General features: G+C 47.0%; 1 protein-coding gene and 1 long non-coding RNA gene across 4 annotated transcripts in view; one reads left to right on the forward strand and one right to left on the reverse strand.

Annotated features, from left to right (window-relative positions):
- Positions 1 to 13,027, reverse strand: part of TPCN1 (two pore segment channel 1) — a 42,564-nt gene that overhangs the window by 25,817 nt on the left and 3,720 nt on the right. Inside the window, exon 1 of one of the 3 annotated variants that reach the window (XM_054645519.2) lies at positions 1,820 to 2,425. The exons of the other annotated variants lie outside the window; for them this stretch is intronic. Coding sequence (XP_054501494.1) covers positions 1,820 to 1,910 — 91 coding nt within the window. The 5' untranslated portion in view covers positions 1,911 to 2,425. Of the gene's footprint in view, positions 1 to 1,819; positions 2,426 to 13,027 lie in introns of those variants that run through there. 3 annotated transcript variants of the gene reach the window in all.
- LOC143695435 (uncharacterized) lies at positions 4,836 to 11,807 on the forward strand. Its single transcript, XR_013184597.1, has 3 exons — positions 4,836 to 5,056; positions 7,125 to 10,882; positions 11,468 to 11,807. It is a non-coding gene; the product is annotated as an uncharacterized LOC143695435 (long non-coding RNA).

Here is a 13,027-nt window from a genome sequence, read left to right on the forward strand (position 1 = left end):
CAAAAAGGGAATGTCACTTGGTTTCTTCTTCTGGGACTGGGGGTTTTATTTTACCTTTGACAAAGAATCCTGAGCAGAGAACCCCCAGCAGTGACACCTGCTTAGGGCCTGTGGTGGAGCTAGCCACACTCTCAGTTCTTCAGAGTTTCAAACATTCCCCACATCACATGGTTGTTCCTGCTCTCAGAAGAGACTTCCCTCCTCCAGTGCCTCATGTTCCCAAAGTGGGTACATGTAAAATTGAGCTTGCCAGCACAGCAGTGCTGATTTCCCCCTTTTTTTATGAGCACAGGAGCTGTGGTGTGGCAGCTCATTCCCTCTGTGTTCAGAGTTGTTATCTGAGAGTGGGCAAAAAGCACCACGAGGTTCTCTTCCCCTCTCATGACAGCCTGCTGAAGATTTGCTGTGACAAAATAATCCTGGATGAATTACTGATTCAGTCTCTCCAGAACACCCTCTGGAGTGGAGAGGGAGCCCATGCCAAAAACTCTGCACCCGCCAAGAGAAATGGCACCATGTGCTCCTGGCAGAGGCAGGGAGTGGGAAGAAATCAGAGCCCCTTCACCAGTGCACAGCCACAGCTGCCTCTTCCACCCCCAAATCAAATTAAGATAACATTTCTCTGGGGTTTGTGAAGACCTTCCAGATTGCACACTCAGGTTGCTGAGCATTCTGCAGCACGAAGCCTGTTTCTCTTCCTTGCTTCCCCCACACCCTTAAAATACCACTCAAAATCTGGACAAATGTCTGAATGAGGCCGGTTCCTCCCCCACACCCCTTGATTTAGCACAGCTCTTGAAAAAAAAAAAACCTGAATGATGGAGTTTTTATTTATCCACGGAGCTGGAATGGCAGCCTTCTGGTTTGTCTGCTTTTTAACTAAGAGATGACAGCCATATGCAAAAATCAGAAGCGTTATATTGCAAGCTCTAAAAAGTTCTTAAATGTTATTATTTACAAAGGTTTTGCTGGGGATGTGTCCCAAAAAGACAGACTCCCTCAAACTGCAGCCTGAGAGCAAAACCTTTTCACATTTGATGATAAACAGTTACAGGAGGAGCGTATCTTCATCAGAACCTGGACTTTACATTGCAAAACATACAAAATTTATGAGGATCAAAACACACTGTGACCAAAACAGCAAAGGTTTGTAGCATTAACCTAAACATCAACACACTGGACCCTGCCCAAAGATGCCAAAATCACCTTTAACCCTGACAAAGATGCCAAAATCACCTTTAACCCTGACAAAGATGCCAAAATCACCTTTAACCCTGACAAAGATACCAAAATCACCTTTAACCCTGAAGCAGCTCTTTTGCAAAAATTAACCTCTCTGGAAAGGACAGACACAAGGAAAGACACAGCCCAGCAAAACCCAGGACAGGACCCCGCTCTGTGCTTCCCACAGGAGAGCTGTCCCAGCTCTGACACCAAGGTTGCAAATACAAAACAGCACTCAGAGATGCAAATCAGAACCAAGAAACAGCTCTAGAAATCAAGATGCTTTCCTGCTGTCTAAACCAGGCACAGACAACAGCAAATGCACTCGAGTGTTCCGGTGGGGAGCTGCATTTTGTGGATCAGCTCCTTCCCCATCAGGTACCAGAAGGTTGATCTAGCATCCCTGAGGCAACAGCATCATCTGGGTCATAAATAATAATAAAAATAATAATAAATTCCAAGAGCAGCCCTCTGACTGTGTGCTTGGCAGCCCTCCAGCGAGCTAATTTCCTCAGCTGCTCCCATGATAACAATGACACAGACTAATGCAAGCTCGGCTCCGCTTGTGCTGCACCACATCCCCGACGGCGTTTACCATCAGTATGGAGCTCAATGAGATAGGAGGATCTCTGCACGGGGCTCCCGGGATCCTCGAGGTAGATGGCAGGCAGCTCCCTCCACTGCATGGCAGCCCCTGGTGCTCGCAGCCCGCCGCTCCTGCCTCCCCTTCCTTCCCAAAGCTGCTCCTCGGGGCCAAGCTCCGCACAAAAGATCCTGCTCTGCTGCCTGCAGAAGTGAGCGGCTTCTCCCCTCCTCCCCTCTGAGGAAGGGCTCAGTGAGAGATCCTTTCCCTGGGTGTTGCCCAGGGTGAGATTTTGGAAGGTCGAGCTGCAGGATGAGGAGTGAGATCCTTTGCCTGGGTGTTTCCCAGGGTGAGATTTGGGAAGGTTGAGCTGCAGGACGAGGAGCTGCCAGGCACAAGCGTGGTGCTGGCGAATGTGCTGCGCTCTCGTGTTTTGGCATTTAGCACAAGTTGCTCACGATGAGCTAACGGGGAGAGGAGTGGAAGTGCTGAGCAGGCACAGCAAGGGATCTCCAGCACGAAAAAGAAAACAGGTATTTGGTGAAGTTTGCGGCGCGAGGGGCACGCCAAAGGAAGAGAAGTGAGCCGGTCACAGATGGCAAAGCTTCCTTCCTTACACTTGTGTAACTTATCCCAGGCGTTCCCTGAAAACGGAGAGAGGCAGGGAGGGAGGGGAAAAAAGAAAAGAGGAGGGGGGGAAAGAGAAAAAAAAAAAAGGAAAAAAGGAAAAGCAAAACCAGCTGGCTGCTTACACAAGGCATCCAGAACGAGACTGCCGGGACTCCAGCATTTCCATTCAGTGCAGCCGAGCATGCTCCTGTGTAAATAGTTTCCATATGTCATCATTACAATAAAAAACAAAAAAACAAGGAAGAAAGAGAAGGAGCATAAACTTTCCAGAGCCCAAACCTCTCCCTCTGCAAAACAAATTCCCTGCTTAGGGGAAGGAAAAACTCTCCATGGGCCGAGAGCAAACAAACTCCTCTCATTCGGAGGAGCTCATGCAGTCAGGGGGGATCTCTAGGGCAGAGCTGAGAGGAGAATAAGGGACAGAAAACATCCACAGGAGGCTGGGATAAATCACCCTTTCCAGCCAGCTATTATACATCAAACTGAAGTCACGCTGGAATTCCTGGTTTTTGATGTCTGCACTTCTTCAAATAAATAGTAATTTTTTCAAAATTCCAACAAACTAGTAACCTCCTACAAATTCAGAGAGTTATAAACCAACCCTACAGGGCAGCTCTTCCTTTTGCCTTGGAGCTCCCCCAGCCTGGCTCTCATTAGCCAGTTTGCCAGATGTTCTGCCTGCCAGACAGCACACACTTTTTATGGCCTTGCACTGAAACAGACTGAGATTCCCTTACTGGCTCACTGCCTGACTCCAAAGCCTGCACTGGACTTCCCAGGGCTGTCTCCTAAATGCTTGAGGATGGTTTGGATGATAAGTTTCCATCCTGCCCAGATATTGCTATTTTATCAAGTACATCTGTGATGACAGAACACTGCAGAACATATGAAGGCAGAAGTGACTTAAATCAGCAAAAAATATCCTTATTCTGTCATTCATACTGTTCATGCATCACGTGTGGAGTCAATGTAAGATGCAATATGCAAGTTGCTCCAGTGAGTTCCATGTGTGAGTAATGTTTCTCTTGACAGGCAAAAAAAGAAATGCCAAGGACACACAGCTTTGGAGACAGGACACATCTTCATTCATGTGGCCTTGCAAGGTCCCTGATCCACCAAAAGAGGGAGGAGGAAGGAAAGCATCACCTCCTGCATTGGGGAAAGGTCAAACTGTCCAGGCACCAGTGTGTTCAAGGCTGGATGGGGCTGGGAGCAACCTGTTCTCCAAAAATGTGTCTGTTCCTTCCAATCCAAAGCATTCCATGATTTTACCATTCTACCATCCAACTGGAGTCCTTTTTTTCAGGCTTTGCATTCCTCACTGCCATAACCCCCTCTATTTCTCCATCTTCACTGGATCTGTAATTCCCAAACTCAGACACAGAGCCCAAGCTTTTGGTTTAAGACAAACATAAAACCAGGCATCCCACAGCACTGAACATGAGCCCATGGAAGAAGGCAGATCCCAGCAGGATCAAAGGTTCTCTTGGTGCTCCTGGATCTCCCTGAGCTCACACCCAGGAGCCCTGGGCTGGCTGAGGTTTCTGGCTCTCTGCTCCCTGAGGCTGTGCTGAGGATGGACAAGGAGAAGGACAGCAGTCCACAAGCATTCCTCTCTCCTGGAAAGCTCTCATCAGCTGAACGCTCACTACAGAAGGTGCCAATCCATAAAAAAACATGGAAACAAGGTAGATGCCTACCCTTCCCCAACACAATCTGTGCAGGCATCTCCAGTCCCAAAGCCAAGATTTTAGTCAAGTATTGGAGTTGTCCCAGCACCAATGAGGGCATTTTCCCTTCCAAGGGCTCACAGGCCATGCAGCTTCACCTCCAGAGGATAAATCTTCCCTCCCTCCTCCAAGGAGGGTGATAAGAAACTGCTCCTTCCAAGCACTGAGGCACAAATACACATGGGCTTGTCTCTTCAAGGCCAGGCTCACCTACCCCGGAGAAAAAAAGCTGGGAGCTGCTTGGAAAGCACAGCTGGTCTGGCACTTGGCCACACATCTCAGAGGTGAGACAGACAGACAGACAGGGAAATCTCTGCCTTTGCTGCCTGATTGCCAGCTCAGTGCCGTGCCAACGGGAGCATCGCAGGGCTGGTCCCTGCTGCCCAAAACATCTCAGTGCCTGTCCTGGTTCAGGGGACATTGTGGGGAGGAAGAGAACAGCCATGGGGAAGTCTAAACAATTTGCTGTCAGTTTGTTGCCTAGAAAAAAAGGGCATCTCCAACAGAGAGCAGTGCCAAGCCCTTCTGCTACAGGAGAAATAATCTACTTCGGAATATTTCGAGCCAGCGTAACTGAGTCATGCTCTTCCTTGGAGACAACAGCACAGCAGAAACATATGCAAAGGCCTCGGGGCTCTTTGTCTTACTGTATTCTCACAGCACTCACTTGCTGTGAAGCTCAACAAATAAAGTCACTTCAGCTTCCTATTTAACACAGGAAAGTTTTTTTAGAAAACACGGACGTTGCCACTTCCTGCGAGCGGTGAAAGGCGACTCCAGCGACGTCCTCGCCTTGACTCGAGGATGCAGCAACACGAGCTCACATCCTGCCTCCATCACCACAGGGAGCTGAATCCTCGTGAAGGAGGAGCAGATGTCCCTCAGCATGGTAAGTCACATTTTCTATATCATTGCCTCTTCTCAGTCGTGCTCCTTCCACGGCAGACAGCTGATGGGCAGCGCTGTTTAATTAGGGGAGCGCTGCATCCTCGCTAACATCTGCACTGCACACATGGAAAACCCCCTGGGCACAAATGAGCACCATGCCAGAAGAGCTAAAGCATGGTAGGAAATGGTTTAGCCCCAGCAGAAAGCCTGGCTCCATCCAGGGGGCTCTGAGTGAGGCACAGCCAGTTAACCCTTTGTTCTGAGGCTTGGGAGAAGGGCTGTGATCATTCACATGGATGTTCACTTCCTGCACCACCCTCCTGGGGACAGAGACATTTGTAAGGAAGAATAAAAAAAATTTAAAAATTAAAGACTTCCAGGAAAATAAGGATAATTTTCCCCATGTACAGCAGCCAAGCTCTGTTGGTTGGAGATGCTCATCTGTGCAGTTCAGTGCCTTGTCTCCCCAGGACACCTGCTCTCCTCTGATCTCATCCCTGAGTCACTCCAGCTTTTTTTTTCCTCTTGAAATATGATGTGGGAAGTTTTGGCCAGGAACTGTTTGATCCTGGGACAACTTTCACTCTTGAATACATAGCAGCAAGAGGCAGAGGGGCAGATCCCTCCTTTTTGGGATGTCTGGAATCCATAATTAGGTTAGCAAGACTTCAGCAGCTGAAGATGAACTGACAGATGCAGACCACCCCCTGTCTAAACCCTGCTCCACAAAGCTGCCTCCTGACAGATGTGGGATTAAATCCTCCTGCATCAGAGAGTCCATGAAATATCACAGGGAGAGCTGGAAGCAGGCACTCCTGCAAAATAAAACTGAGGAGCACAGGAGTTCCTGCCTTAACAGAGCTGCCAAGTCCAATCCAAAGCATTTGTACTCAGTAAAAGTCCCACAAAATGAAAGGTTGCATTAGGAAGCTATAATTAAGAACCTCACTTGTGTCAAGCCAAATTGCTGCTGGTTTCATATCCTTTATTTCTTATCTCAACAAATGAACCACAACACCACCAGAAAGGAGAAGCCAAAGCCACAACAGAAGGATCACCTACGACTCACATTATCCATCCTTTCAGCAGCCAATATGCTCCATAATCTCATCACTCCGATCGTATCACGGCAACAAAGGCTTCACACACACTGAGATAAAATTATACCATAACTGGAATTAAATATCTGAGTCATTGAGGGGCTCTATGGAACAACTAATGAATGGGAAAAAACAATTGGAAGCAGTTAAGGTTTTGCTGAACCGAACCAAAAAGGAAAAACAGAAGAGACAGCTCTGCCTAAGGCAGAGAGAGAGGCCAGACGTGAAATACACACACACACACATTTCTAATTCATAATTTTGGAGGAAGTAATGGAAAGAGACAATATCAGAGTCCCTCAGCTCTAGCATTTCTTTAACATATCCTGTTACATGAAGGTATTTCCTCTTTTTGTTCCAAAAAGGGAAACCAGTGTCTCCTGCTTTTAACACATTAAAGATCTGCTTTGGCTTCAGTAACAACACAATGTCAGCAGTTTAGGAGCACGTTCCTCATTTCAATTCTCCAAAGCAGAGCCTCTGGATTTCCCTGATGCAGCTTGGAAAGATGTTTGATTAAGCTGCAATCTGGCCTTTTAAAGGAGAGCAGTGTGCTGCCAGGACTGACTGCCAGCTCCAGCCACCAGCAGCTCTCCAGGGAAGTCACAAATTCAGCACTGGGAAGCAGAGAGGAAACTTTGGGAGAAACCAGGATTAATTTGGGTAACAAACCTCCAGCAGGGCCAAAGCAGCACTAGAATGAAGAAAGCAGTAATAAGGTATGTGCCTTACTGACCTTTTTTTTCCCTGAAGAAAGAGGGATAACAGGAAAATAACATAAATTTAAAAGCTAAATAACAAACTCTCAACATCTTCCCGTGACAGGCTGAGACCAATTAGAGTTATTTGCTGTGGTGCAGCAATGCTAAGGAGGTAATTGTGTTTTGTAGTGTTAGAACACGACTCCACCACGCTGATTCCTTTGAAATACAACACTGCCACATCTCCTCTGCCTTGTCCCTCACACAGGGAAGAGAAGCTGCCAACTTCAGAGGAAGACACGTGTAAAGGAGCAGGGAAAACCCCAGTCCCCAGAGCTGGGGAGCTGTTCTCCATTAGGAAAAAAGGCTTCTGCACATTTGGTGGAAACCACTGCTGGCAGCAACTGGAGGTTGCATTTAATGGCTGGAGAGGAAGGAAGGAGTTAAACCATTGATGTGACAAAATCTGCTGAACAGCCGATTTTCCCTCAACTGGTCCTTGCTTCAAGTCCTACAGCCATCATACAGAACCACATCTTCAGCAAATGGACAACTTTGATTTCAAAAGTCTTCCACACACACAAAAAATATGTCCTTTGGATCCAGATTTTAGAAGAGCTACTGCTGGTTTCCCATTGTTTGCCTGGAAATCTTGGCTGGCTGGCCTGCAATCTCCTGCCTGGTGCAAAACACCTTCTGGGGCTGCAAGAAAGTCACCCTCATGGCAATGTTCAGACTGCCTCAGCTGCAGAAATCAAAAGTCATCTGCTGATTTTTAAATGCCAGCCTTTAGAATCAGCTGTTTAATCTCTGTTTACTGTGGGGATGGAAGAATATGTCATACAATGACTGTGTCATCTGACTTTTCAGCAAATATAGAATATATTCAGTATTTCTTGAGCTTCCCTGTAACGCTATTGGAGTGTTTAAACCCTGAATTCCTGACAGGCTGGAATAATTCAATATGATTTTTTATTTCTCAAGTCCTTTAGAGCACCTTTAACTCCGCTGACCACATTTCTCTTCAGGATTCTCCTCCACTCCAGGTGCTATTCCTTCATTTGATATATATTTATCTACATATCTGTATATATTTTGTGTTAGCCAGTTCAGATGTGGTACTGTGACTTTTTGCTGCCTCTCCAACACCTCTAAACCCTCCATCAACGTTTCTGTTTTCTAGGCATTTGTGCTGCCTCAAAGTATAGAAAATTTTGAATGTTTAAGTCTTCTCCTTCACAACCACTAGAGATAAGGTCCTGCCACCAGCTTTGTATTTGAAGAGAAAGGGCTTTGACTTGGTCACTTCATCCCCCTGACCCAAATGTCAAAATTTTCCTCAGTGCTCCCACTTCCAGCATTCATCCCTTAGTCTTAATTCCACAGGCATTTCTTCATTTGGTTAATGAAGACCAGGAACATATTGGTGCATTCTAGTGAAATCCACTTTGCTTTTGCGCCATAAACTTCCCCAGATCTGTGGGGGGATAGTGAAAATACTCTCTCTCTGCAAAAACAGTGATAGCTGGAATAAACCACAGGCATTCCCAAGTGGCAATACAGAACCACACACACATTAGGTGGGAAATACAAGTGCAGCTGAGCTGTCCAGCCCCACAGAACCAGGGGGTTTAACACAGCTGTGCAGACAGAAACATCCTAAATTTTGTTCCCCTACACACAAGCAGGAGAAGAAAAGCCTTTTGTTCCAAACAGACATCACCAGACTGAGATTGTAAAAGCAGCACTGGATGCTCAGTGTGATTCAAACCACAGCAGTGCCCTCTTGCCATGTCCAGGATCTGTCCCCAAGGCCAAGGTGCTGCTGTGACACCTCCCTGGTGTCCCCAGGTGAGGCACAGGTGCCTGAGCATCCTGCAGAACCACTCACAGATGGCCCAAACCCCAACCCTGCTCCTGCAGCTCCCAGAAAGCAAGCAGCCATGTGAAAAGCAGCCTTCTTCTCCACATGCAAAAAGCAATTATGGTAAAGACACAGAGAGAGCCCTGCGAGGTGCAGATCAAAAGCCAGAGACACGGGAGGCAGCAGAAGAGCCCGATCAAATTCACCACACTCTCCCCAGCTTAAGGATCAGAAATGGAGCGTTCTGCCTCATAAATTCTACTTCCAGCAAATTCAAGCCTAAATCCCCTGAAGGCAATAAGGAAAAGGCAATCAACAACAACTCTAACCACTTCCCAGATGCTCCTGTTTAGTTTATACAGCACTTCTTACAGCATTGAAATGGGTAAAATGGGATTTCAACGCAGGGGGGCTGACGGCAGCAGGCAGGATTCCTCAGTGAAGATACCAAGGGCAAAGGAAGTTCTGAGAAGCATCATATTGGTTATGATGAGTGAACTCAGCGTGCTCAGCCTTTGCTCATTTTAATCTGCCAGTACGCAGGCTTGGCTAAAGTGAACATCCTGCATCAACAGTGCCTTAAAAATCCACAGGAACCACAAAATGAGGGGGGAAAACGAACAAAGTGATGCATTCCCTGGGAAGCCATGAAAAAACTAATCACTGTTTGTTTCCAACTGTTGTTCCGCTTCCTGAGCCAAATGTTTCCAAGTCAGCTGTGGTGGCTGAGGAGTGACCGGTTCGAGCTGGAAAGTTGTCAATCGAAAATTGCAGCTCCAACACTTTCAAACTCCTTAACATCTTTTATAATTCCAGGACCACCTGTTCAAAAAAAAAAAGCAGAGCCCCCTGATGACACAACACATGGCCTTATCCCACATTTTCCAATGAAAGCAGTCAGCTCAGGGAGGAAACACCCTGTTCCTCTGCTCTAAGCCCAAAAAAGATGGGAGATGTGCTTGAGAAGACACACAAAGGGCAGGGGCTCCTACCCTCAAAGCATCAAGGTCATCACTCTCATCTTCAGGGATTGTGGAGCTTCCAGACTCCTTGCCCCACTCTGCAGGATCCCCCCCTGGATTTGCAGTGTGAGGTGATCTCCATCCCCAGTGCTGCAGGAGATGACAAAGGAGAAAGAACCATTTGACTCCAGGATAATGGAACACTACCCCAAGTCTTCTCTACCTTGTAGATGCAGTTACCAGCTCAGATTTGAACAGCATGGGGCATTCAAGACAAAAATCACTGGGTTTTTTTCTTCTTTTTTTTTTTTTTTCTCTCTGCGTGAAAGAGTCAACAGTGCAGAGATTCTGTTTGACAGAGCATCCCACTGTGAGACACACAACGTGTGCATTGTGCAAACCACTCTCCTGCAGAGCTCAGAAAACAAGGAAGGCTTGGAAAAAATACCCACAATGACTGCAGCCCTCGATACCTCCTGGTGCTTCACTGTGCTTGGGGTTCTTCCTCTGCAGGCACCACAGAGCCACGGTGAGGATGTCTCCACACAAATGCTGCTGAGTTTTGGACAACACAGGGCTCTTTCTCATCAAAGAAAGCTCTACACAAGTATTTAAGCACAGCCCTGCCTTAAAACCTGAATACGCAGGACAAGCGAGATCCCAGAGGAAGGTTCAGAGCAGAAATATTTTTCATTATTTCTAACATCATAGCAAAAGATCCCCAACATCTTCTAAAAAGAAGCATTTCCCTCCTTCCTCTGAGCTTACAGAGCTCATCACCCAGGGAAACGAATTGTACTGAAGGAGAAAACAATAATCTCCTTATGTTTTGGGTGTTCGTTTCCCTTTCCAAGATTTTCACCCCTCACTCATCTCCGAGGCAGTTTTTGCTTCGCTTTGCTTGCTTAAAACATTCATTTTAAGTCATCTAGGCCAGGAAAGGATTAGAGGAGCCCTGGCAGAAGTTGCAGAATGCAAGGCTGTTAGGTCAGAGAAATGAGACTTCCAGAGGCAGAACCAACAATCCACCACAAAACCACCACTCGTGCTTTGGAAAAAATTCCTCTCTCTATAAATTTTAAGCAGGTGCATATTAAGAAAAATGAATCATGCACAGCAATGCAAAACAGCACCTCCTCATAACAAAGGAATGAAGCCTACCTGTCCACTCCTGCACCAGGTGCAATCAACACTTTCCAGGTGAGATTGTGACCCACAGTGGCATTACCTGACTCACCCTAGGTGAAAGGAGGAGCTGCTCCCCAAAATGAGACCCCAGTCCTCTGCTCTGGCCATGTTTCACCTCTAAAGGCAGCAGCAGAAGCACTGCTGCTGCTGGAACTAATTAAAGGCAAATTGGTAGAACTAGGGGCCATGACATGAGGAAATATCCTGCACAGCATCCAAGAAAGGCACCAGATAATCCAAAAGGCTGTTTAAGAGCCTGGCTGTCAGAAATCTTGGAATCTGCCAGGTCCAAAGCAAGCAGCTGCTTGTTCCCTCATCCCCTTCATTCCTTCACCTTAATTAGCTGCAGCTTTTCAGACCCAGTGCCTCAGCCCAAACAGCCCCTCTGGAACAACCCTTGCTTCCACACAAGGATCAAAACCTACAGATCCTGAAGGATTTATTAAATCTACCAGGTGGCTGAAATGCCTCTTTTCCCCCAAAGGCAGCAAAGCCAGAATGACTCCACAAGCAGCACAGGTCCCAAGGGTTTGTGTGGTTGCAGCATTTCCCAAAGGTGGGAAATTTGTTTCAGGTGTTTATTCTCTGCTTCCTCAGCCCTTCAGGAATTGTTTTACACCTGGAAACCTCAGCCATGGCATGATGCTGGAATAGGATGAGTTTTGAGGCCCCTCCAACCCAAACCATTCCAGGATTCTCTGAGATGATGCCATGAACAGATGGGATGAAGCTGTGGACTACATGGACAGGTTTAACCCTCTCACTGCCAACACAAACGTGGTCAGGAACCAGATCCAACACAGAAGAGATTTCTGTCACTTCAGGTTGGCTTGGCTACCAAACACATCAACATCCAGGTAATTCACATGCCTCAAAAAGAACATTAACTGCTCCAAATCTCAAGTGTCTACCTGGGGCTTAGTAAATGATTTTTTTTTTAAGACAAGTTGGGTGTCTACAACATCCATTGATGCTGTAATTAGGCTCTGTGCTCAGAACCACCACCTGAGTCTCCAGCAGCCAGTTACAAAAGGAACAGCTTTGCTGAAAGCCCCTTCCCACATTCCATCAGGGAATTGTCCCAAGGCAAGGGCAGAGGGCCCCTTCCAGGACACTCCACATATTGTTCTGCCCTGGGCTTTCCTCACCCAGCACTCCTGGGGCAGCCCCTTCACCCTCACCAACAGAGAAATCTCATTTTCTTCACATACCCTGGGCCACCTGCTCGTCCCCAGCAGTGCCAGGCATGTATTCACCTTCCCAAACAATTCACCTGCCCAAAAGGCCAGGCTGGCTCTGGTTTTCCTGACAATTCACTTCTCAGGCAGCAGAAAGTGAGATTGCACCTCACTCAAAGCAGTTATAAGTTCCCATTTTCCAACAATCCTTCTAGAAAACATCGCTCTTGGCTGTTGCAGTTGCTCCCCCACCTCCCTAATAATTAGATTTTTACCTCAATAGCAGATGCAGTTGCTTTCTTGTAAAAAACCCAGAGTTGAAAGATGACTTCTTTCCCCCTGCCATCACCCATTGAGTGACAAAACAGACAATATCCCATTGTTCCATGCACAACACTCTGAGCTGTACTTTCTGCTCTGAACACACTGCAACTCTACTTGAGGCTACAGCAATTTCCATGCAGGAGGCAAAGGAGAATCTTGTCTCTGATCTAATACAGGATAAATCAATGTGCACTCATTTATTGTTTATAGCTCCCATCAGCTCAAGGAGAGACACTGTCCTGGAGTTTCAAGGCTATCCAGGCTGCCTTTGTAGATGGAAACAGACACTGCACTTAGGAGGTATTTTGAGAGCTCTGTTCAAACATTTCCCAGGAGTTCAGGAGGGATGGGAAATCACTAAACTCTGGCAGGTTCTCATCACTCTCAGGACAGGATTTTGGGAAAGGCCAAGCCAGGTTCACACCTCCCTTCTTGCCTTCTATAGAAATTCAGTTTCCTATTAGTCACTGCCCTCGGGCAGGGGCTGGGGAGCTTAATTGGAGTTTGTGTGAGATGCTTGGATAAGATGAGCTGGGGAAGGGCAGCTCACATTCATTACTGTGCATCCAGGTGATGCAAGAGCTTCTCCCTGTCTCCTTCAGCTGCTGGAGCTGCAAAGAAAAATTACCCAGCCCAGTCAGAAAACCATCAGCAC

The sequence above is a fragment of the Agelaius phoeniceus genome, chromosome 18 (genome assembly GCF_051311805.1).
Source record: "Agelaius phoeniceus isolate bAgePho1 chromosome 18, bAgePho1.hap1, whole genome shotgun sequence".
NCBI lineage: Eukaryota > Metazoa > Chordata > Aves > Passeriformes > Icteridae > Agelaius > Agelaius phoeniceus.